At 47.2% G+C, this 24843-nt stretch overlaps 1 protein-coding gene across 6 annotated transcripts in view; it reads right to left on the minus strand.

The window, feature by feature from the left end:
* TRIM9 (tripartite motif containing 9) overlaps positions 1-24843 on the minus strand; it is a 100146-nt gene that overhangs the window by 33454 nt on the left and 41849 nt on the right. For all 6 annotated transcript variants that reach the window (XM_048486121.1, XM_048486117.1, XM_048486120.1 and 3 more), the window contains exons 2-3: positions 21192-21287; positions 20823-20945 (exon numbers count right to left, since the gene is read on the minus strand). In XM_048486121.1, the coding sequence (XP_048342078.1) occupies positions 20823-20945; positions 21192-21287 (219 nt within the window). The remainder of the gene's footprint in view (positions 1-20822; positions 20946-21191; positions 21288-24843) is intronic.

The raw sequence follows: 24843 nt of genomic DNA on the forward strand, positions 1-24843 counted from the left end.
CTGGAGGCAGCAGCGTAAGTGGGAAACACTCACAGGCAGAGCCGCCAGCCGTCAATGCTTTCGCCAGCAGACTGCTCCTTCCTAGCCTCCCCCCTCGCCCCCCCCAAGCTTTCAAGGCGGGAATTCTAGAGGGAAACACATCTCACCGTGACATGCCTCTGAAGTTGCGGGCCGCAGATGCGAGCGAAACGGTTTCGGAGCAAAAGCTATCCGACCGTGGCCACCGAGCCCAGAAAACCCACAACAGCCAAAGGGCAGTAGGTTCAAACACTTGCTTGCCAAATATAATGTTAATGTTATTTTTGTTTGCAAAACGTGCATCGCGCCTCTCTGCCCTCACAAGGACGACTAGGTTTCATGCCACTGGATATCTGTTGGTGCGCAGAATCGCTCGACACACACGCTCTCGAGAACGCCCTCTTCCCGTCCGAATCCTCTCTGTACCCTGGTCATGAGGAAAGGTCATGAATTCTCTCCTCCAAAGAGCTACTATAGATAGCTAATAGGGTAGCATTAATGTAATTATAACTTAAAATGAAATATAATCAGAAACTTGAGATGTACTAATGTATCTTTGATATTAGATTGTGTATCATATGTTTTACTAGCTGGAAGTCCACTTTAATACACTATTCTTCTTTATTTTTATTTTTTTTCTTTCTTTATGTTTTTATATAATTTTCTTTAATGTTTTATATGCCTTCAATTATGTAAACATAACCTGAAATTGTATCTTTTTTTGTATTTCTTCTTTGTTTATTGTACACTGTGATTAAAGAAATAAAAAAATGTTTTAAAAAAAGAGAATTCTCTCCTCCGAAATTCTCCTCTGCCTCCTGTTGAATGAACTTCTGATATAAAATATTTTCCAGATACCAGCACAGAAGTATAAAGTTGTCCTGTTGGATCTGGTACTTTACATAGCAGCAGCAAAATACGGCCAGTGTATAGATTTTTATAGTACTGACACAGGAGAAGCACTTGTTCTATCATTTCTATATGTCCCGATTTACATTGTCTCTCCTGACAGGAATCTTTTTGGGGTGCTGTGTGGTTTCCGGGCTGTATGGCCGTGTTCTAGCAGCATTCTCTCCTGACGTTTCGCCTGCATCTGTGGCTGGCATCTTCAGAGGATCTGATGTTGAGAAAGCAAGTGGAGTATATATACCTATTGGGGTGTCCAGGGTGGGTGAAGAAACATTGTCTGTGAGTAACAAAGAAGACAGCCAGAATATGCTATTTCAGCCAGAAAAATCAGCAATAGCAGAACACATGATAAACTAACCTGGACATAGAATATTATTTGAAAACACAGAAATTCTGGACCACTCTGACAACCACTACGTTAGACTACACAGAGAAACCACTGAAATCCACAAGCACATGGACAATTTCAACAGAAAGGAAGAAACCATGAAAATGAACAGAACTTGGCTGCCAGTGTTGAAAAATACTAGAGTCAAGACAGTGACCAATCAGCTCCACACAAACATAGGATGACTATAGACAAAGGAAACAAAGGCCAGGATACTTCTATTCAGATGCTCCCACCAGTGACCTTGCTATCTTCATTGTTACTCCCATGCTATAGACTTCATTGTTACTCATACTTCTATTCAGTTGTCCTCAACTATTGACTTGGCTGTCTTCTTTGTTACTCACAGACAATGTTTCTTCACCCACCCTGGACACTCCAACAGGTATATATACTCCACTTGCTTTCCATTCCTACTATCAGATCCTCTGAAGATGCCAGCCACAGATGCAGGCGAAACGTCAGGAGAGAATGCTGCTAGAACACGGCCATACAGCCCGGAAACCACACAGCACCCCAGTGATTCCGGCTGTGAAAGCTTTCGGCAATACAGGAATATTTTTGTTTCTGCCTTCATGAACAGATGAAGAGTAGGCTTTGCATTGGGCCGGAGTAAAAAGATCTCCGACGTTTAGGTATTTCAAGGACGTTTCCGCACAGTTCAAATATCCCAGGATAGCCAAGTGAAATATCCCGGTTCGTGCAAGTTTTCCACACGGTTTCCGGTGCTAAAGCGGGCCTGCCCCAGTGTTGCACTGCGATATTTCCCTTATCCCAGGATTTTCAAAAACTGTCAAATTGGCAATTCTTTTCAAACATCTCGGGGTGACCGCGCTGCTGTGCGAACACCCCGGGACCAGAAACGTTTTATTTTTCCCGCCTCGCCGCTCTGGGTTTGCGCATGCAGGGGTACACTTGTGGTGTAAATGTAACCCCCATGCTCAGAATGGGTTAACCCAGAAAGGGGCGGAGACTCAAAGCAGCAGAAGGCTGCAGAGCTCATGTAGTTTGGAGGAGACAAGGCTACCAGACTCGGACCTTGGTTTGTATAAGCCAGGAGTAGGGAACTTGCGGCTCTCCAGATGTTCAGGAACTACAATTCCCATCAGCCTCTGTCAGCATGGCCAATTGGCCATGCTGGTAGGGGCTGATGGGAATTGTAGTTCCTGAACATCTGGAGAGCCGCAGGTTCCATACCCCTGGTATAAGCCCTTAACACCTTGTTAAGGTACCTGCAATGTTGTTGGGAACTACTGGGAAGGTAGTTGTTTATTTTTGCTATGTTGTAAATGTTGGAGTTTATTGTTTCAGGGTTTTTTATGTTTGTAATGGGTGAGAGTTCTCCTGGAAACCTTCATCGTGTTGAATCCTGTTCACCAAGCCCTTGGAGTCTTCAGGAGCCAACTCACTTGCAAAGAAGAATTGGACTTGGCAGTATCAGTAGACTGTAAATATAAGGACTTGAAAATGCAACCTGGACAGGACCTTGAAGTGTGATGTTAAATGTTGATGTTATATGTTAAGAAAGTAAACCATTTTGTTTTGTTTTTTAATTTGTTGTTGCAAACTCATTCCAAGTTCTGCCCCACAGAACCCACAGATAGAGGTTACATAAACACGAAAGATCCAGGCTCGTGTGGAACAAACTGGAGTATTACCTCCTGGTCCTAACTCGGCTCCTGGAAAGAAACAGGTGGGCGTGCAGAGGGAGAAACTGGGATAAAATAGACCCAGTTTGCAAGATACCGGTTGCAACCCGGCATATTTGTGCTATGTGGAAATGGCCCAAGTTTAGTTAGGTATGTCATAGGAAAGGTAATGTACGTTTTAGAATCACTGGTGATAAAAGCTAAAGATCTGGCTAGGCCCAATTGGTGCTCAGTCAGGCACTCGCTGTTTAATGGCCTATTTGGCCTGTTCATAACCCATGCTGAATAACAGTTGTGGATCAAATCCCAAGGGTGAAATTTTCCACGTGGATTGAAATCATCATTCATCCACAGCGGGGCAAGGCCAATTGGGAGAAAAAATAATAATCTGAGCCTGTAATTAAGGATGGCCACCCAGACTCTAGCCTCTGCTCCCCTGAAGCCTGTCTCCAGTCACAAAGTAGAAGAGAAGAAGAAGAGTTTGGATGTATATCCCCCCTTTCTCTCCTGCAGGAGACTCAAAGGGGCTTACAATCTCCTTGCCTTTCCCCCCCCACACACAACAAACACCCTGTCAGGTGGGTGGGGCTGAGAGAGCTCCGAGAAGCTGTGACTATCCCAAGGTCACCCAGCTAGTGTGCGCTGGAGTGCATAGGCTAATCTGAATTCCCCAGATAAGCCTCCACAGCTCAGGCGGCAGAGCTGGGAATCAAACCCGGTTCCTCCAGATTAGATACACGAGCTCTTCACCTCCTACGCCACTAGAGACACATTTTGGAACTTGGAGGCTGATTTTAAAAATTTAGATTGTACCATATCACAATGGCATACATGCGTCAATGGTGAAAAAATTGTATATTACAATGAACAATGAACTATAACACTGGATGCTCCGAAAACGCTGGGTACGCGCGAAGCATTTCTTCGTTGATTTCACTGAAAAAATGAAGTGGCTTTTCTACTACAAGAATTTTTGAATGAGTTGATGATTTGTAATATCATGAAATTTGACGGAATTGACAGTTTGAAGAGAAAACTTTGGTATGGATATGCTAAATGAGATAGTCCAATTTAATTGTTAGGATAGTATATATTGATGACAACCTTATGGGGTTTATGTATTGTGATACTTACAATTGATATGAGTTCATTGAAAAATACAAATTTCTGTCGATGTTTACAGCCTGAATGCAACGTGTGAACTGTTTGATATTTGAATGATGAAAAAATTAACATAGGCTGCCTCTCTAAGGGATACTGTATGTATTGTAACTGTTTGTATTGTAACTGATACTGTATTGTAACTCTTTATATTGTAACTGTATTGTAACTGATACTGTTACGTTATATGCTAATGTGACACGTTATTGATAATTTTTGTGTGATGGTATACTTTGTAATGAACAATATTGTGATTTGTTATTTTGCAGACTTGATTCCCCATGTCTATGAATTTTTCTTATATATTGTGATGCTTGTTGATGTTTGCTAGTATTGATATTGCTGATATTGATATTGTTACTTCTACTATTGTTGTGCGCCACCCTGAGCCCTTCAGGGGAGGGCGGGATATAAATTGAATAAACTAAACTAACTCACTTCATTACTCAAAGAAAAGAGTTTAGTCAGTTTTTCGGACACTTGGGAACCATTGATGGATTACTTGCATAAAACGGAAAAAGCTAAAACAATGCTTAGTAGTTCTGAAGATTAGTGGGTTTTTATTATAAGAACAGAGAAAAATATTTTAATTATCAGTAATGGTTATTAAGTTTCAAATTTTAAGTTTGTGGTTGAAGACCAAGTGAAATTTTTTACTGTTCGCACTCGATGGAGACGAAATTGGGAGTTTTAAGGTCAAGTGCAGTTTTTAGTTTTTTATAAGAACATAAGAACAAGCCAGCTGGATCAGACCAGAGTCCATCTAGTCCAGCTCTCTGCTACTCGCAGTGGCCCACCAGGTGCCTTTGGGAGCTCACAGGCAGGAGGTGAAAGCAATGGCCTTAAGAACATAAGAACAAGCCAGCTGGATCAGACCAGAGTCCATCTAGTCCAGCTCTCTGCTACTCGCAGTGGCCCACCAGGTGCCTTTGGGAGCTCACAGGCAGGAGGTGAAAGCAATGGCCTTAAGAACATAAGAACAAGCCAGCTGGATCAGACCAGAGTCCATCTAATCCAGCTCTCTGCTACTCGCAGTGGCCCACCAGGTGCCTTAGGGAGCTCACAGGCAGGAGGTGAAAGCAATGGCCTTAAGAACATAAGAACAAGCCAGCTGGATCAGACCAGAGTCCATCTAGTCCAGCTCTCTGCTACTCGCAGTGGCCCACCAGGTGCCTTTGGGAGCTCACAGGCAGGAGGTGAAAGCAATGGCCTTAAGAACATAAGAACGAGCCTGCTGGATCAGACCAGAGTCCATCTAGTCCAGCTCTCTGCTACTCGCAGTGGCCCACCAGGTGCCTTTGGGAGCTCACAGGCAGGAGGTGAAAGCAAGGGCCTTCTGCGGCTGTTGCTCCCGATCACCTGGTCTGCCAAGGCATTTGCAATCTCAGATCAAAGAGGATCAAGATTGGTAGCCATGAATCGACTTCTCCTCCATAAATCTGTCCAAGCGCTGATCGGAATTGAAACCTCCATGAGGGGTGGGGGGGTGGGTGAAGAGGTCTGGGCAGAGGAACTATCAGCGATGGGACTGCAGAGATAGCAGTGAGCGGGAGCTGAAAGAGAGGGTTGGAAGCGGACAGAAAGGGTTTGCCTGATCAGGAAGCAAGGAGGGAAATAAAGACCATCTCTCCTAGGAGGTATCTCGGTTCACGTGCAGTTTTTCAATCATCCTCGTTGCCCTTCTCTGCACTTTTTCTATCTCTTCGATATCCTTTTTGAGATGCGGCGACCAGAACTGAACACTGGACTCCAAGTGCGGTCGCACCACGGCTTTATATAAGGGCATGACAATCCTTGCAGTTTTATTCTTGTCTGTTATACCTCTAAGAACGAGGGGCGGCGGCATCAGGCTCAGCAAAAATCTGGAGTTGATCTCGGTTAGAGTCCCGCCTGTCTAGGCCAGGATCACGACCTTCCTGTGTCCTGGACGGGGCTGTTTCCTTCATGTGCCGGAGTCAGAGCAGTCGCCGGCTGTGATTTATAGAGAAGGGGCCTAGCGCGGCAGATGGTGGATCCTTCGCTAATATCCAGAGAGTGTCAACTCTGGGCAGAGCGGCCAGCAATTTCATTATCTGGGGAGAACAGGAATCTCAGCTTAAGCTGGAAAGACGATAAGAAGATAAAGGACGGTCCCCCCCTTATCTTTGATCTCCCACTCCGGGGCTCCTGGCTAAGGCGTTGCGGCAAGGGGGGGGGTGCAGAAAGCTTTCCTAATACGTTCACGGACAGCGGAATTGTGGCTCAGCAAAAGTGCTTGCAAAGTATCTATCCCAGTGGTGGCGAAGCTATGGCACAAATGCCAGAGGTGGCACACAGAGCCCTCTCTGTGGGCATGCACAGAGTGTCCCCCCCACATCTAGGCTGGCCTGGACAGCTGGACAGCTGGGCTTGATTATTAGCATTAAACCTAAGACCTAGTTTTGGGGAAGTAGTGTAGGTAACCATGTTAAGTGCTGTTAAACCCCACTGATTTTCATGTGAAGAACTAAAGCGTAATCCTTTACCTGGGAGTAAGCTCGGTTGCTGGCAATGGGGCTTGCTTCTGAGTAAACTCTCCTAGGGTCGTGATTCCCCCGTTGGAAGAGCTGCACAGTTGCTTCAAAGCAAAGCCACCGACTACCACCAACCTTACTCCTGAGTAACACACGCCTTGGAGCCAACTGTTTTTTCTGAACTAAAACCTCAGTATTCAGGTTAAATTGCCATGTTGGCACTTTGCGATAAATAAGTGGGTTTTGGGTTTCAATTTGGGCACTCGGTCTCGAAAAGGTTCGCCATCACTGATCTATCCACTACAAAAAAATCCAAACGTAACCAGGCTGACGTGTTCTTCGTGGTCAAATCAATATGAAATCCTCCAATGATTTTAATATTATTCAATAGTTAATGATCTAACCCTAAAGGTGCTTGAGAGATGTGGGTCTCTAGTCCTATACAACACATACCCAGCGTTCAAATTTCATTAAAACACTTTTAAAAAGCAAAGAAAAGATGTTAGAAGGATGTAGTTAGGTCTACATTTGTATTTATGTATTATTGTTGTCTCTTTTTTTTCTTTTCTTTTTCTTTTAAACTAATAATAAGAGAAGGGGTATAAGGTGCTATATATGATCTGCGATAACAATCTGTAGGATGCATTCGTAGCTGTTTTCATTTCTTCTCTGTCTTCACTTTCTTTCATTGCTTTTACTCTTCACTTCTTGCTATCTTTTTTGGGAAATGCTAAGATGTTGTAAGAAGCGATTCTATTGAATCAATTTTAACCTTTCAATAAACTGTTAATTTAAAAAGAAAAGAAAAAGATAAAGGAAGCCAGCAAGGGAAGCGGTAGGCCCGTTAGATGACAAAGGAACAAAGGGTGTGCTAAAAGATGACAGGGAGATTGCAGAGAAGCTGAATGAATTCTTTGCATCTGTCTTCACCCAAGAGGAGGTGAGGAAAATTCCTGCACCTGAACCAAGCTTCTTAGGAGGTGAATCCGAGGAACTAGCGAAGATAGTGGTAGACAAGGAAGAAGTTCTGGCAGCCATTGATAAACTAAATGCTACCAAATCCCCTGGCCCAGATTGCATTCACCCAAGAGTTCTTAAAGAACTCAAGCATGAAATTGCTGATCTTCTCACTTTAATATGCAACTTATCCCTGAAATCAGGCTCCATCCCTGAAGACTGGAAGATGGCCAATGTCACACCAATCTTTAAGAAAGGATCTAGGGGGGACCCGGGAAATTACAGGCCAGTCAGTTTGACATCTGTTCCTGGTAAATTAGTAGAATCTATCATTAAAGATAAAATTATAAAACATATAGAAAAGCAAGACCTGCTGAGAAAGAGTCAGCATGGCTTTTGCCAAGGCAAATCCTGCCTTACAAACTTACTAGAGTTATTTGAGGGTGTAAACAGGCATGTGGATAAGGGGGAACCAGTGGACATTGTCTACTTGGATTTCCAAAAGGCTTTTGACAAAGTTCCTCACCAGAGACTATTGAGAAAACTCAGCAATCAAGGAAGGGGAAGTCCTCCTATGGATTAAAAACTGGTTGAGAAACAGGAAGCAAAGAGTGGGTGTAAATGGGAAATTCTCACAATGGAGAGATGTATGGAGTGGTGTCCCCCAAGGATCCGTTTTGGGACCAGTGCTCTTTAACCTATTCATAAATGACCTGGAAGTAGGGGTGGGTAGCGTGGTGACCAAGTTTGCAGATGATACCAAATTATGTAGGGTGGTGAGAACCGCAAAGGATTGCGAAGAGCTCCAAGTGGACCTTGATAAATTAGGTGAGTGGGCTAGGAAATGGCAAATGCAGTTCAATGTAGCAAAATGTAAAGTGATGCACATAGGGGCAAAAAATCAAAACTTCACATACATGCTACAGGGGTCAGTGCTATCAGTCACAGACCAGGAAAGGGATTTGGGCGTCTTAGTTGATAGTTCCATGGGAATGTCAACTCAATGCATGGCAGCTGTGAAAAAGGCAAACTCTATGCTGGGGATCATTAGGAAAGGAATTGATAATAAAACTGCAATGATTGTCATGCCCTTATATAAAGCAGTGGTGCGACCGAACTTGGAGTACTGTGTTCAGTTCTGGTCGCCACATCTCAAAAAGGATATCAAAGAGATAGAAAAAGTGCAGAGAAGGGCAACGAGGATGATTGAGGGACTGGAGCGCCTTCCTTATGAGGAGAGGCTGCAGCGTTTGGGACTCTTTAGTTTGGAGAGGAGACGTCTGAGGGGGGATATGATTGAAGTCTATAAAATTATGCATGGGGTAGAAAATGTTGACAGAGAGACATTTTTCTCTCTTTCTCACAATACTAGAACCAGGGCATACATTGAAAATGCTGGGGGGAAGAATTAGGACTAATCAAAGGAAACACTTCTTCACGCAACGTGTGATTGGTGTTTGGAATATGCTGCCGCAGGAGGTGGTGATGGCCACTCACCTGGATAGCTTTAAAAGGGGCTTGGACAGATTTATGGAGGAGAAGTCGATCTATGGCTCCCAATCTTGATCCTCCTTGATCTCAGATTGCAAATGCCTTAGCAGACCAGGTGCTCGGGAGCAGCAGCAGCAGAAGGCCATTGCTTTCACATCCTACATGTGAGCTCCCAAAGGCACCTGGTGGGCCACTGCGAGTAGCAGAGTGCTGGACTAGATGGACTCTGGTCTGATCCAGCAGGCTAGTTCTTATGTTCTTAAACTTCATAGGAATTTGCTTGTTTTAAAGATAATAAAGGACAATTCCAAAGGGAGGAATAGCTTTTGCACCTGGCATTGCAGGTTAAAAGAGATTGTTTAGCAGTCACGGACAACTTTGTGTCTTCTTAACTAGGATGGCCCCTTGCTCTCTATGCCTGCTATTGTAAGATCAAGGAGGCTGATTTCAACAGTTGACGCGTCTAGGGTTTACATCAGTTGTTAAACTCTAAAGTCCTGGCCCAATAACAGATTTAAGAGGCGAGAGGTAAGGTAGAGCTTCCAGAATATGACCCGACGTGGTCCTGGAACGCCTTGTGTTTTCTTTTAGAACCGTGTCAAAAGTATCCAAAGTACCCTGTAAATCTAGGTAGACGAGTGAGCATGTAAGGCCAATGGCTAAAAGATAAATTATAAAGGGATAATTGGGTAGACGAATGTCTCATAGTAACAAACTCATAGATAACTACGGAGAAATTGCCGCAAACCAACTGAATTATTAATGTCGTCTCAAAGGAAAGGGCCTCGGCTGCATAATCTGTAGGAACCAGTCACGAAAACGACGATTCCGTGTGTAACCAATTAGAAGGAGACACAGTATTTAGTGTCTGGAAAGCTGTTCCTATAAAAGGTTTAACCTCTTGCGTGGTTGGAACGCCAGTCCTTTGTACAAATTCCCTTGCTTAAGCAATGACGCTGTTTTACACCTCTACTCTTGAACTCACCCACGGTCTCTTGATGGGGTGGGGATCCACAGGGTACAGAGAAGTGCAGAGAAGGGCAACGAGGATGATTGAAGGATTGGAGCACCTTCCTTATGAGGAGAGGCTGCAGCGTTTGGGACTCTTTAGTTTGGAGAGGAGACGTCTGAGGGGGGATAGGATTGAAGTCTATAAAATTATGCATGGGGTAGAAAATGTTGACAGAGAGAACTTTTTCTCTCTTTCTCACAATACTAGAACCAGGGGGCATTCATTGAAAATGCTGGGGGGAAGAATTAGGACTAATAAAAGGAAACACTTCTTCACCCAAAGTGTGATTGGTGTTTGGAATATGCTGCCACAGGAGGTGGTGATGGCCACTAACCTGGAGAGCTTTAAAAGGGGCTTGGACAGATTTATGGAGGAGAAGTCAATCTATGGCTCCCAATCTTGATCCTCTTTGATCTGAGATTGCAAATGTCTTAGCAGACCAGGTGCTCGGGAGCAGCAGCAGCAGCAGAAGGCCATTGCTTTCACCTCCTGCAGGTGAGCTCCCAAAGGCACCTGGTGGGCCACTGCGAGTAGCAGAGAGCTGGACTAGATGCTGATCCAGCAGGCTAGTTCTTATGTTCTTATGTTCTAACACTTGTGCAACACCACTAAACAAAAATCCTGTGTAGACTGCCCCCCAGAGAGGGGCAGACCAGTGTGTTGAAGCAGTTAAGAGAACCGGGTGTGATTCCCCACTCCTCTTAATGAGCGGCGGACTCTTATCTGGTGAACTGGATTTGTTTCCCCACTCCTACACTCCTGCTGGGTGACCTTAAGCTAGTCACAGTTCTCTCGGAACTCCCTCAGCCCCACCTGCCTCACAAGGTGTCTGTTGTGGGGAGGGGAAGGGAAAGGAGTTTGTAAGCCACCTCGAGTCTCCTTACAGGAGGGAAAAGTGGGGTATAAATCCAAAGTTGTCGTCCTCCTCCTCCCCCTCCTTCTTCATAGGGTCCCAGGTCCCCAATGATAAGATAAACTTTAAGATAAGATAAGATAAACTTTAATGTCATTGTTCACACACAATGAAAATACAAACATCCTCGGATGCACATTTCTGCAGTCCTCACTGGGGAATCAAACCCACAATCCCCCTTCCAACCATCTCTACACAGCCACAGCCCCGTCAACGCGACACCACGGAGTTTAGCGTAGCCACAGCTCTAGAGTAGAAGCTGTCTCTGCGCCTAGTTGTCCTTGTTTTTATGATCCTATATCATCTGCCAGATGGTAATATCTCAAAAAAAAAAAGAGTATGCAGGGTGAGACGGGTCTTTCGGAATATTCTGAACTTTCTTTAGGCAGCGGGAAATATAGAGTTCTTCCAAAGAGGGGAGAAGGCATCCAATTATTCTCTGGGCAGTAGTAATCACGCTATGGAGTATCTTCCTATCTGCCACTGTGCAACTGGCAAACCTTGCCCAGATGCAGTATGTCAGGACAATAGCCACTGGTAGGGGATGAGGGGGTATGTTCAGTGCTGGGATCCAAAAATTTTCGTAACAGGTTCCCATGGTGGTGGGATTCAAACTGTGGCATAGCGCCAATGGGGCTGGGCGGGGCACGACGGGGGCATGGCTGGGCATTCTGGGGGCAAGGCATTCCTGGGCGGGCATTCCTGTGCCAGTCCTTGGGTGGGAAACGAATGCACGCAGGCGCAGGCTGCCACGCACACCGGTGCACCTCCTGCTAGACTGCTTCCAGTTCTGCGCGCTACTGCTGAGAGGAGGGGCGTAGCTAAGGCAAAAATCACGGGGCAAAATCACCAATGAGTAACCCCCTCTCGGCACACACCAATAATTAGGCACCTACTCTCGGGAACCTGTGAGAACCTGCTGGATCCCACCTCTGGGTAGGTTGCCAGACCCAGGTTGGGAAACTCCTGGACATTTGGGGAGGTGAAACCTGGGGAGGAACAGAGCCACCGAGTCCACTCCCCAAATCACCCACTTTGGAATTCCCTTTCCAAAGCCGCCATTTTCTCCAGGGGGCCTGATCTCTGTAGCCTGCAGAGGAGAAGGAATTCTGGGAGATCTCCTGGAATCACCTGGAGGCTGGCAACCCTAGAAGTGCCCGGGACAGGGCTGGCGGCAGGAATTCCGATCGGGAGATTATACAGAGCTGGCGGGAAGCCTGCAAAATATCCCCGTCCTGTGGATTCCCCAACTCCTTTCCCGCCTTCGAGCGCCACAAGGACTTCCCAAATTGGCTCTAATTAGCAGCCGTCACAAAGTGTTTGGCTCATCAGCTGCGGCTCCTCCCAAGCCCGAAAGAGAGGCAGGCAATCCACGTACGACCGAAATCCCAAGCACAGCTGTGAGCCTGGCCGAGCGCAAGCCCGTTGCTTCTTCTTACTTTTAGAGCTTGACGGAATAGGATGACCCAAACCTTCCACGCAAGGGAAGGCCTCTCTCCGGCAGACCTAAGATGTCCCCGGAGGCTATTGCCTTCTGCTGAAATGTCTCAGGGACTGGATACGCTAAGAACAGGGATGGGGGGCAGATTATTGCTCCCAAGGGCAGGAAAACAGCTTGAGGGATTTATCAGCTTCGGCCGATAAACCAGCCCCAGATGTTCCTCCAAAAGCCTCATCCGGCCCCTGATCTGATCCCCGTTAGATTACCGAGACACGCTCTACTAGATGTTACAGAGGGCCAGGGGGGTATAGGGGATAGACTGGCAGGCGAGGACCCCAGGTGACCTGGTTTTGAATCCCCAGTTCTACCATGGAAGGTCACGAGGTGAACTTGGGTCTCTCACAAACTCTCAGCCTGGCCTGGCCTACCTTACAGGCAGGGGCATATCCAGAGGTGGGATCCAACCAGTTCTAGAGAAGTGGTTACTAATTTTTCCAGAGTGCCGAGAAGGGGTTACTAAAGCAACCTCCCTGCCCAATAGGGACTGGAGGTGCGTGTGTGCGGCGGCACCACTGTTTGAATCCCACCACCGTTGGAACCTGTTATTAAAATTTTTGGATCCCACCACTGGGCATATCTACAGAAAATGGCCCCCAGGGCAAACACTGAAATTGCACACGCACACACACAAATCCCAGGTCTACCAATATTCTGGACACAGAATATTATTTGAAAACACAGAAATTCTGGACCACTCTGACAACCACTATGTCAGACTACATAGAGAAGCCATTGAAATCCACAAGCACATGGACGATTTCAACAGGAAGGAAGAAACCATGAAAATGAACAGAATTTGGCTGCCAGTTTTGAAAAACTCTAGAGTCAAGACAGTGACTAATCAGCTCCACACAGGCACAGGATGACTATAGACAATCACAGGGAATAAAGGCCAGACTAGTTCTATTCAGATGCCTCACCTATTGACCTTACTATCTCCATTGTTACTCACATGCTACTCTTCATTGTTACTCACTTGCCAGGCCACTCCTATTCAGATGCCCTCACCTATTGACCTTTACTCACAGGTATATATACTCCACTTGCTTTCCTTTCCAACTATCAGATCCTCTGAAGATGCCAGCCACAGATGCAGGCGAAACATCAGGAGAGAACGCTGCTAGAACACAGCCATACAGCCCGGAAACCACACAGCACCCCAACACAGAATCTGTTTATTGCTTCAAGGTTCAAGACCTAACAAATCCCACTGATGCCAATTTCTTCCTTTTTTCCCTTCAACCTGGGTTTCAGTCACTTCCTGCTTGCCTTTGCAAACTACGGCAAGCAGGAAGTGTTCTATTCCCAACCTGCTTCCGTCCGCGGTTATGGTGGATTCCCCAGGCGACCACCATGGGAATGGATTCTCTGGGGAGCCACCACGCTGCAGCAGTAAGTGGGTGATTCTTGGGTACGTGGTTCGCAGGGAAACACAGCATTCCCCGTGCAAACCATGTCTCTTCCTGCCGCTAGAATACCAGCGATTCCAGCTGGTCCTTGCCCCGGCCATGCAAATGGAGGAACAAGCAACATGGGGTCATTTAACCCTTTAGTGTTGCCTGTGCAGAATCAGCGTATATCAGTGGTGGCGAACCTTTGGCACTCCAGATGTTATGGACTACAATTCCCATCAGCCCCTGCCAGAATGGCCAATTGGCATGCCGGCAGGGGCTGATGGGAATTGTAGTCCATAACATCTGGAGTGCCAAAGGTTTGCCACCACGGGCCTGTATGTTTTGGACTTTGATTTGAAAGGACAAGTTAAAAAACTGAATCAAAATAATAAAAGAAAACACGAAATCCTGTTAAAAATGGATGCTTTGATTGTCCCTTACCCCCACAGGGTTGATTTAACGGGGCTTTTTAAAATTTGCCACTTGTTGATTTTCTTGTTCGGCGTTGTGAATTATTAACAACGGTTTAATTGTAGCGCTCCAACTGTATCGATTTGCTCTCACTCCTCTGCAATTCCACCTGATTTGTATTTTCGAGCAGCGCCACAGTCACAGTGCCTTTCGTTCTCCGTTTTATTGGCACGTAGTTTTAAACTGTAGTTTAGATCATTGATTTTCAACTGCTTTTTGGGGCCAGGATGTAGACTGGATTTCCAGTATGGACGTTTGTACTGTATCTTTGTTTACAAGAAACGTTTTATGCATTGCTTAAGCTTGCTGGGTATGTAAGAAAGAAGAAGAGAAGAGGAGTTTGGCTTTATATTCCCCCCTTTCTTTCCTGTAAGAAGACTCAAAGGGGCTTCCAATCTCTTTTGTCTTCCCCCACCCCCCACTCAACAAACACCCTGTGAGGTGGGTGGGGCTGAGAGAGCTCTGAAGAACTGCGACTAGCCCAAGATCACCCAGCTGGCATGTGTTGGAGTGCACAAGCTAATCTGGTTCACCAGATAAGACTCCACAGCTCAAGTGGCTGAGAGGAGAATCAAGCCCGGTTCTCCAGATTAGAGTGCACCTGCTCTTAACTAGTACCCCATGCTGGTGCCAAGCTGGTTGTGTGGACAGGGTAGAATTCACAGAGCTCACCATTCTAGCATCCTCAGGGCCGACCCCCCAAATGTCCAGGGAAATATCCAGAGGTGGGATCCAGCAGGTTCTCACAGGTTCCCGAGAGTAGGTTACTAATTATTTGTGTGTGCCGAGAGGGGGTTACTCATTGGTGATTTTGCCACGTGATTTTTGCCTTAGTTACGCCCCTCCTCTCAGCAGTAGTGTGCAGAACTTGAAGCAGTCTAGCAGGAGGGGCACCGGCGTGCGTGGCAGCCTGCGCCTGCGTGCATTCGTTTCCTGCCCAAGGACCGGTGCAGCGGCTGCGTCCTTGCCACAGCCCCGCCCAGGAATGCCCCGCCCCCAGAATGCCCGGCCACGCCCCCCGGAATGCCCCGCCCAGCCCCATTGGCGCTACGCCACAGTTTGAATCCCACCGCCATGGGAACCTGTTACTAAAATGTTTGGATCCCACCACTGGAAATGTCGATTTCCCAACCCGAAGCTAGGAGCGACTGTGGGTGCAGCTACAAAAATGGATGCCTCTTCTCACCTGTACCTGGACTTCACACACCCAGAGGAAGTCCAGGTACAGGTGAGAGGACAGATAATTTTAAAAATGCGCTGGGAAAGAGGGGCGAGAGGCAGAATAAACCAAACACCGGTGGTGGCTGAAGAAGAAAAGGAAGAATTTGGACTTATATCCCACTTTTCTCAACTGTGAGGAGTCCCAAAGTCCCCCGCTCTTAACCGCTAGACCTCACTGGTTCCGACTGAAGGACAAGGAAGTTTTTGGAAAGCAGACGCTTCCATGCCTGCAGAGAAAGGAGGCCAGCAGGGAAACCTCACAGAGGGGACGGGGGTGGAGTTAAATTTCTGCTGAGGAGGCACAAACGCATTCAGCTTAACTGGACCAGAAAACATTTCCTGGCTCACCGCCTTTTGCCATCCGAGGGGAAGGCCTCTGGCTCCAAGCCTCCTCTCTGCTGGGTTTGCGGAGGTGCAGCAGTGGCGTGGGAGGTGAAGAGCTCGTGTATCTAATCTGGAGGAACCGGGTTTGATTCCCAGCTCTGCCGCCTGAGCTGTGGAGGCTTATCTGGGGAATTCAAATTAGCCTGTGCACTCCCACACATGCCAGCTGGGTGTCCTTGGGCTAGTCACAGTTTCTCGGAGCTCTCTCAGCCCCACCTACCTCACAGGGTGTTTGTTGTGAGGGGGGAAGGGCAAGGAGATTGTCAGCCCCTTTGAGTCTCCTGCAGGAGAGAAAGGGGGGATATAAATCCAAACTACTACTCCTCCTCCTCTTCTTCTTCTTCTTCTTCTTCTTCTTCTTCTTCTTCTTCTTCTTCTTCTTCTTCTTCTTCTTCAATCCTCCCTCCTTGTGGACCAAAAGTTTCCCTTCAGTGAGTTCTCCTCCACAGCCACAACCGCCCACGAAAAGGGATCATGAACTAGGCGCAGGGGTCTGCAACCTGCGGCTCTCCAGGTGTTCATGGACTACAATTCCCATCAGCCCCTGCCAGCATGGCCAACTGGCCACCCAATTGGCCATGCTGGCAGGGGCTGATGGGATTTGTAGTCCATGAACATCTGGAGAGCCGCAGGTTGCAGACCCCTGATTAGGGATTAGCTGGGACCTGAGGATCCCCTGGGATTCAAACTCATCTCCAGGCTACAGATATTTGTTATCTGGGAGAAAACAGATGATTTGGAGGGCTCTGTCCGCCCCAGGCTCCATCCCCAAATCTCCTGGATTTCTCCAGTCTGGATTTGGCAACCCTACACCCCCCCCCCATCCCTTGCTAGTGGCCGGGGTGTGTGTGGTACGGACCTGTCAACTCTAATCAGAATCCGCTCTATCTCTGGCAGCTAAGAGAGCCAGCAAGGTGTAGTGGTTAAGAGTAGGTGCACTCTAATCTGGAGAACCGGGTTTGATTCCCCGCTCTGCCACTTGAGCTGCAGAGGCTTATCTGGGGAACCGCATTAGCTTGTGCATCCAACACACACCAGCTGGGTGACCTTGGGCTAGTCACAGTTCTTCGGAGCTCTCTCAGCCCCACCTACCTCACAGGGTGTTCGTTGTGGGGAAGAGGGGAAGGAGATCATAAGCCTCGTTACAGGAGAGGAAGGGGGGATATAAATCCAAACTTTTCTTCTCTTCCTCTCCTAAGGTCGCCACTTCTGGCTTGGAAAATTCCTTGAGGTTTGGGAGTTGCAGCCTGAGGAGGGGGTTGGGGGGCAGGGCGGGGGGACCTCAGAAGATCTGATGCCATCGAGTCCACCTTCCAAAGCAGCCATTTTCTTCAGGGGGGGGGGCTGATCTCTGTCACCCGGAGATCAATCGTAATAGCAGGGGCCTCCAGGCGGCCCCTGGAAGTTGGCAACACTATTCAGAAGGCAGTGCCATGGTTCCCAGCTCTGACTTGGGGTGAGGACCTGAAGGGGGAAAAGTTTTCAGGAGAGACCTACTTGAGATACAGTGCGCAAAACCCCTCCTCTTTTTATTTTATTTATTTACTATATTTATAAAGCGCCCTCCCCCAGAGGGCTCTTGAACCAGCCTTGGTCGGAGAGGGCAGGATATAAATTTAATAAATAAATAAAGCAGCCGTTCTCTCTAGGGAAACCCGTCTCTCTCATCTGGAAACCAGCTATAATTCAGCGGGATCTCTAGGCCCTTCCTGGACGTTGGGAACCCTGCTGGCAGTCTACCCTCCCCCCCTCAAATCCTCTCCCTTCGGCCGACTGGTTAGTGGTCCCGTGCGCACGAGGCCGCCCCTTCTCCATCCATCCATCCACGGGTGTTTCTATGGCAACAGTCACCATAGCGATAGTCAGCCTTCCCCGCCTGCATCCTTTGTGGGGCCTGCTAAAGCCTAATCCACCTCGGTGCTCATATCATTCCTGCATTCTGTGGTGGGGGGTGTCCCTTTCCCCTCCCCCACTGGTGAGGTTAGGGGGAGCAGGGGGACCCTCCAGCAAGGTATTCTCTGGACCATCTGGTCCAGACCGGAGGGAAGAACTGGGGGTTTGGTCCAGAAAGGTAGCCCAGGAATGCCGTGAATTCCCCTCGAGTTTGCCCGCTAGGGACACTTCTCTTCTAGCCTTCTTATTATTACAGTTTAGATTATTATTGAGAGGGGAGAGCGAAGCTCCTTGGGTGATAAACATCTATTTTTAAAATATATTACTGGCGCCGCAGGATTTAGGATGTTTAAATGGCATTGAAGAAAGTTGCTAATTATGTTTTTAAGGGCTGCGTTTCAATGTTTTATGGAATTATATCGGAGATTCTCACGTGAAGGCTGTTAGCCCGGCCTGAGCCGGGAAAGGGAGGGATAGTAAACTGAATAAAATAAACAAACAATTTCTCTGTTTCTATGCCCTAAATACAATAAGATACGCATGAAATACATGAATTCCATTTTCTTGCAATGTTCTCAGTGGCATGAGTGTGATAAGATCCCCAATCTCCTGAACAGCTCTGATATGCTCTTTTGTGAAACGGTTGCAAATTTTGTACTGGAAATTAGTAGTTTTAACTGCACTTCTTAACCTTGTTTTGTTTTAAAACTTTGTCCTGTTTTGTATGCCAATAAAGGCTTGTGTTGTGAACAAACAAACAATAAATCGGGTGTTGTGGGTTTTTCGGGCTGTATGGCCGTGTTCCGGTAGTGTCTTCTCCTGACGTTGCGCCTGCATCTGTGACTGGCATCTTCAGAGGATCTTCTGAAACGTCAGGAGAAAATGCTACTGGAACACGGTCATACAACCCGGAAAACCCACAACACCCCAGTGATTCCGGCCATGAAAGCCTTCGACAAAACAATAAAGAAATAATAAACCTCAAAGGGCGTGGCTTGTAAGCACCCCGCCCCCGCCCCCCAAAAACTGCTACAGATTCTTTCCCCCAGGGGGAATAAGGTATTGATTTACCCCACAAGAGATCCTGTCCGGCAAAAACTGAAAAGCAAAGAGGGCATTGTGCCGTGACAATTAAGGGGAAAAAATTCTACAACCCATCAAAACAAAGCAGCTGGAACCGGTCAAGTGGAAAGCTGGACGTTGTCTTTCAAAACAAGGGAACCGTTCCCAGTTTCTGCAGAATCAGTGTTGAGCAACGCTTGTGATATGGCATTGGGCAACGGGATGCTCAGGTGTGTGCAGAGACTGGAGCCAACAGACAGGCTTGGCAGACCGACCAAATGGTCAAGCTACCCCTGGGTTGCCAACGGCCAGGAGGCACCAGGAGATCTCTCGTCGTTACAAGTTACGATTGAGGTGCCCAAACCCAAATATGGGCCTTTCCCCACTTACCTTAAGCCCCGCGCTACTCTCCTCAAGTAGTGCGGGGTCCCGGGGCACTCCCCACGACAGGGGCGGCAACAGCACAGCCGCCCCGACGCTGCCGCTGTCGCGCCCCCTCAGCGCACTGCATCCCTGGCGCTGGAGAAAACGGCACCTTTTGATGATCCTGCGCAGAGTGCGGGGTTGTGGGGACGCCCTGGCGTGCACCAGGGATGCCGCGCGCTGCTCTCAGGGGGGATCGGGATGAGCGGGGAAACACCCTATGATTGAGGTTTAACGATTGACTATTTGCATTTAGTTTATACTTGTATTGCACATATTGTTGTTAAACGCGAGTGCATTTTGTAAGTGTAACCCCCATGCTCAGAATGGGTTGACCCAGTAAGGGGTGGAGACTCAAAGCAGCAAGAGGCTGCAGAGCTCATGTAGTTTGGAGGAGACAAGGCTACCAGACTCGGACCTTGGTTTGAATAAGCCCTTAACACCTTGTTTAAGGGTTCTTTTTGTGGTTGTAATGGGTGAGAGTTCTCCTGGAAACCTTCCTCATGTTGAATCCTGTTCACCCAGCCCTTGGAGTCTTCAGGAGCCAACCCACTTGCAAAGAAGAATTGGACTTGGCAATATCAGTAGACGGTAAATATAAGGACTTGAAAATGCAAACCTGAACAGGACCTTGAAGTGTGACGTTAAATGTTGATGTTTGATGTTATATGTTAAGAAAGTAAACCATTTTGTTTTTTCTAAATTTGTTGTTGCAAACTCATTCCAAGTTCTGCCCCACAGAACCCACAAGTTGAGGTTACATAAGCAGGAAGGATTATTTAGATTGGAGATTCAAGGAGCGCTTTTGCACGCATGCAAACACAAGAATTGTCATCATAAAGGTGTAAAATGCACCGCTGTCTTAGGACAAGCGTGTTAGCCCTTAGGGTATAAAAGTGGATTGGTTGTATTTACTCAGTGCACCCGCCCCGCAATTGTTTTGAGTATGGTGGACTTCTGGTGGCACTTGGAGATCTCTCGCTTTTACGACTGATCTCCACATGGCCGAGATCAGCTCCCCTGGAGAAAACGCTGCTTTGGAGGGCGGGGTCTACGGCACTCTGCCTTGCTGAGGTCCCCGCCTTCCCAAATCTCACCCATCCCAGGCTCCGCCCCTTAAATACCACAATGTAAATAAAGAGCATGGACAAAATGAAGTCTCTAATAATGAGGAACCAAGATGGCTGCTTCGTTAGCTCCCTGGGTCACCTGATCCCGGCTACGCTGCTTCCTGCAATACCACCATCTGACCACTTGTAATGGCGGCGCTGCAGAGAAAAAGCCACCAGTTCCTGCTACTCGCAAGGGGCTTGAAGGGTGAGGCACTGGGGTCCTTCCACCAGCATCCCTGGCTGGAGACCCCCCACCTAGTACCTTGTGCAACTGTAAGCAGAGAAGCTGCTCCCTCTTTTCAAAAGAAGCCCCATAGTCCCTTCCCCTGTCTCGATTCCCCCACGGCCAATCAGAGCCATCCCAGACTCACCTTGAGCTTGTGTTCGTGTTCCTTGTTGACCCGTGTCAACAGCTGGGCTTTCCTCCGGTTGAGAGCATCGATCAGCGCGTCGCACTGGGCAACCAGGCAGGCCTCAAACTCCACGCTGTTCTCCTGTTGGGCAAAACCACCTGTCAGTCAAGCGGCGGGACTCTCCTGACACACAGTCTCAGTTGGGAATCATAGACTCATATAGTTGGAAGAGACCTCAAGGGCCGTCAAGTCCAACCCCCTGCAATGAACACGATATTAGAGGGGAGGTCTAACCCATGCAGAAGAGAGAGGTACAATTACATCCCTCGATTTAGAGGATACTATAGAGAGCAAAGTTGTATAGATACTAGTGGTGACATACACTACCTGAATTTGCTGCACCATGTTTCGGAGCTGAACGAGGAACTCCTTGGCTTCCTTTGCTCTGTCTGACAATCCATTCAGTGCCTGCGACAGCTGGCTCTGTGGGGAGGAAGGAAAGAAGAGGGTTAGTGTCCTCACCTGGAGGCCAACGCGCTCTGCACAGTCTCAGTGAACTCTTGTCAGAGTCAGCCCTGGATGGGGAGACCACCAAGAACGTAAGAACAGTTCTTCAAGTACATCAAAAGTAGGAAGCCAGCTAGGGAAGAGGTAGGCCCATTAGATGTCGAAGGAACAAAAGGTGTGCTAAAGGATGACAGGGAGATTGAAGAGAAGCTGAATGAATTCTTTGCATCTGTTTTTACCCAAGAGGAGGTGAGGAAAATTCCTGCATCTGCACCAAGCTTCTTAGGAGGCGAATCCGAGGAACTAGCAAAGATACCGTGTTTCCCCGAATATAAGACAGTGTCTTATATTAAATTTTGCTCCCAAAGATGTGCTATATCTTATTTTCAGGGGATGTCCTATTTTTCTGTGTTCTGTTCGTCAGGCATGCTTCCAAACAAAAACTTTGCTATGTCTTACTTTCGGGGGATGCCTTATATTTTGCACCTCAGCAAAACCTCTACTATGTCTTATTTTTTGGGGATGTCTTATATTCGGGGAAACAGGGTAGTGGTAGACAAGGAAGAAGTTCTGGCAGCCATTGATAAACTAAATGCTACCAAATCCCCTGGCCCAGATTGCATTCACCCAAGAGTTCTTGAAGAGCTCAAGCATGATGATCTTCTCACTTTATGCAGAGTTATGCAGAGTAATGATGAAAATTAAAAAAGGCAAGAAGGTATATATGTAAGAATAACATCTGTGTTGAGGCTAAATATCCATTGAATTGCAAGGGACAATGTACGTAAGTGGTTTTTAAAAAATATTTGCAACAGAATGAATATGTCGTTATCCATTAATAAAATTAGCTTCATCAGCAATTAACGCTTACAAAAGTATAAATACAAGACCATCTATATGATGCTTATGTGAACTACACAATTGCTAAACAACCCAGAAAACCCACAACACCCGAGTGATTCCGGCCATGAAAGCCTTTGACCATACAACCAAAATTGTTTCTATCAGCAAAATATGCTTTCAAAAAGGATAGAGAACCCAATAATCAGTCTATGTCAGTGGTGGCGAACCTATGGCTCAGGTGCCAGAGGTGGCACTCAGAGCCCTCTCTGTGGGCACGCGCAAACAGAGTCATCCCCCCCGCACACACACGTAGGCTTGCCTGGGTTGCTGGGCTCAATTATTAGCATTAAACCTAAGACCTCGTTTTGGGGAAGCAGTGTAGGTAGCCCTGTTAAGCGCTGTTCAACCCCACTGATTTTCATGCGAAGAACTAAAGTGCAATCCTTTACCTGGGAGTAAGCTCGGTTGCTGGCAATGAGGCTTGCTTCTGAGTAAACCTTCCTAGGGTTGTGATTCACCCATTGGAAGAGTTGCACGATTGCTTCAAAACAAAGCCACCGACTACCACCAAGATTACTCCCAAGTAACGCATGGCTCGGAGCCAACCGTTTTTTCTAAACTAAAACCTCAGCATTTGGGTTACATTGCTGTGTTGGCCCTTTGCGAAAAATAAGCGGGTTTTAGGTTGCAATTTGGTCACTCGGTCTCAAAAAGGTTCGCCATCACTGGTCTATGTGGTGCTTATATGTCATCTGGGCAGGTTTTTATCAGGGAAAAACCACCCTGACACCTTATTCTTGCTAATATAACCACCACACAGACTGATTGTTGTGTTGTCTATACTTTTTTAAAGGCATATTTTTGACTATGGCTCACAAAAGCACCATATAGATTGGTCTTGTATTATTTATGCTTTTTGTCAGCATTAATAATTGTATTCATGTGTGATATCATCCATACCAATGCAAATATAAAGACCTGCGCGCTATTGTCCTTTGCAATTCAATGGATATTTGGCCCCAACGCACGTTTTTGCCATTATTCTTACAGTTACGCAAAGCGTGCACAAATGAGACGGTTCGCTCCATCCATCTAATTCCCAAGGTGCCTCGATGCCGATGGAGCGGCTTGGGGTGACAGGATGCAAGATTGATGCTGGAGAACGGGAGGTAAACAGACAAGCAGAAGCTATTAGCTCGAGTCAATCAATTGGGCTGTCTTGGGCTGTCCTGGCCGGGAAAGCCCCGGCCTGCTCTTCCACTCCATATCCTTCATCCCGTCCCGCCTCCATGGAGACAGAGTCCCTCCAAAGGAATTCTTTGGTCACAGACAACCGCTTCCAGTCTGAACTAAATCAACCGAATGAAATGTCACATCATAAGAACATAAGAATCGAGCTCATAGATCAGACTAGTCCACCTAGTTCAGCATCTCTCTGCTGACTGGCAGTGGCCCATCTGTCGCAGTCAGAGTGCAGTTGAAAGCAATGGCCTTCTGTTAAAACAAAGCAGCTAAAGAAGCAAAGTTGCTCCCGAGCATCTGAAGCCTGTTAGGCATTTGCAATCTCAGATCAAGGAGGATCAAGATTGGTAGCCATAAATCGACTTCTCCTCCATAAATTTATGGAGATTTATGGAGGAGAAGTTGATTCATGGCTACCAATCTTGATCCTCTTTGATCTGAGATTGCAAATGCCTCAGCAGTCCAGGTGCTCGGGAGCAACAGCCGCAGAAGGCCATTGCTTTCACATCCTGCATGTGAGCTCCCAAAGGCACCTGGTGGGCCGCTGCGAGTAGCAGAGAGCTGGACTAGATGGACTCTGGTCTGATCCAGCAGGCTAGTTCTTATGTTCTTATGTTCTTATAAATCTGTCCAAGCCCCTTTTAAAGCTATCCAGGTTAGTGGCCATCACCACCTCCTGCGGCAGCATATTCCAAACACAAATCACACGTTGCGTGAAGAAGTGTTTCCTTTTATTAGTCCTAATTCTTCCCCCCAGCATTTTCAATGTATGCCCCCTGGTTCTAGTATTGTGAGAAAGAGAGAGAAATGTCTCTCTGTCAACATTTTCTACCCCCTGCATAATTTGATAGACTTCAATCCTATCCCCCCTCAGACGTCTCCTCTCCAAACTAAAGAGTCCCAAACGCTGCAGCCTCTCCTCATAAGGAAGGTGCTCCAGTCCCTCAATCATCCTCGTTGCCCTTCTCTGCACTTTTTCTATATCTTCGATCTCGTCGGAGCAAAGGGGCAGCGCAGATGAATGTTTCTCCTCCCTCAAAGCACACGATCGTGCCCAGCTGAATACAGGATCGTGCCCAAAGACGCCTGATACCAAATCAGACCTTTTGGCCCACTAGAGTCAGTCTTGTTTACTTCTGGTGTCTCTTTCACATCTCTTGCTACCTGGTCCTTTCGACGGGAGGTACCAGGTATCGAACCGGGGTTGGGGACATTCTGCACTGCAAACAAAGGCTCTGAGGCTGAGCCACAGCCCCTCCCTAAACTGCCTTCAGTCCATCAAGAAGAAGAAGAAGAAGAGTTTGGATTTATATCCCCCCTTTCTCTCCTGCAGGAGACTCAAAGGGGCTGACAATCTCCTTGCCCTTCCCCCCTCACAACAAACACCCTGTGAGGTAGGTGGGGCTGAGAGAGCTCCGAGAAGCTGTGACTAGCCCAAGGTCACCCA

The sequence above is a fragment of the Sphaerodactylus townsendi genome, linkage group LG02, assembly GCF_021028975.2.
Source record: "Sphaerodactylus townsendi isolate TG3544 linkage group LG02, MPM_Stown_v2.3, whole genome shotgun sequence".
Classification (NCBI taxonomy): Eukaryota; Metazoa; Chordata; class Lepidosauria; order Squamata; family Sphaerodactylidae; genus Sphaerodactylus; species Sphaerodactylus townsendi.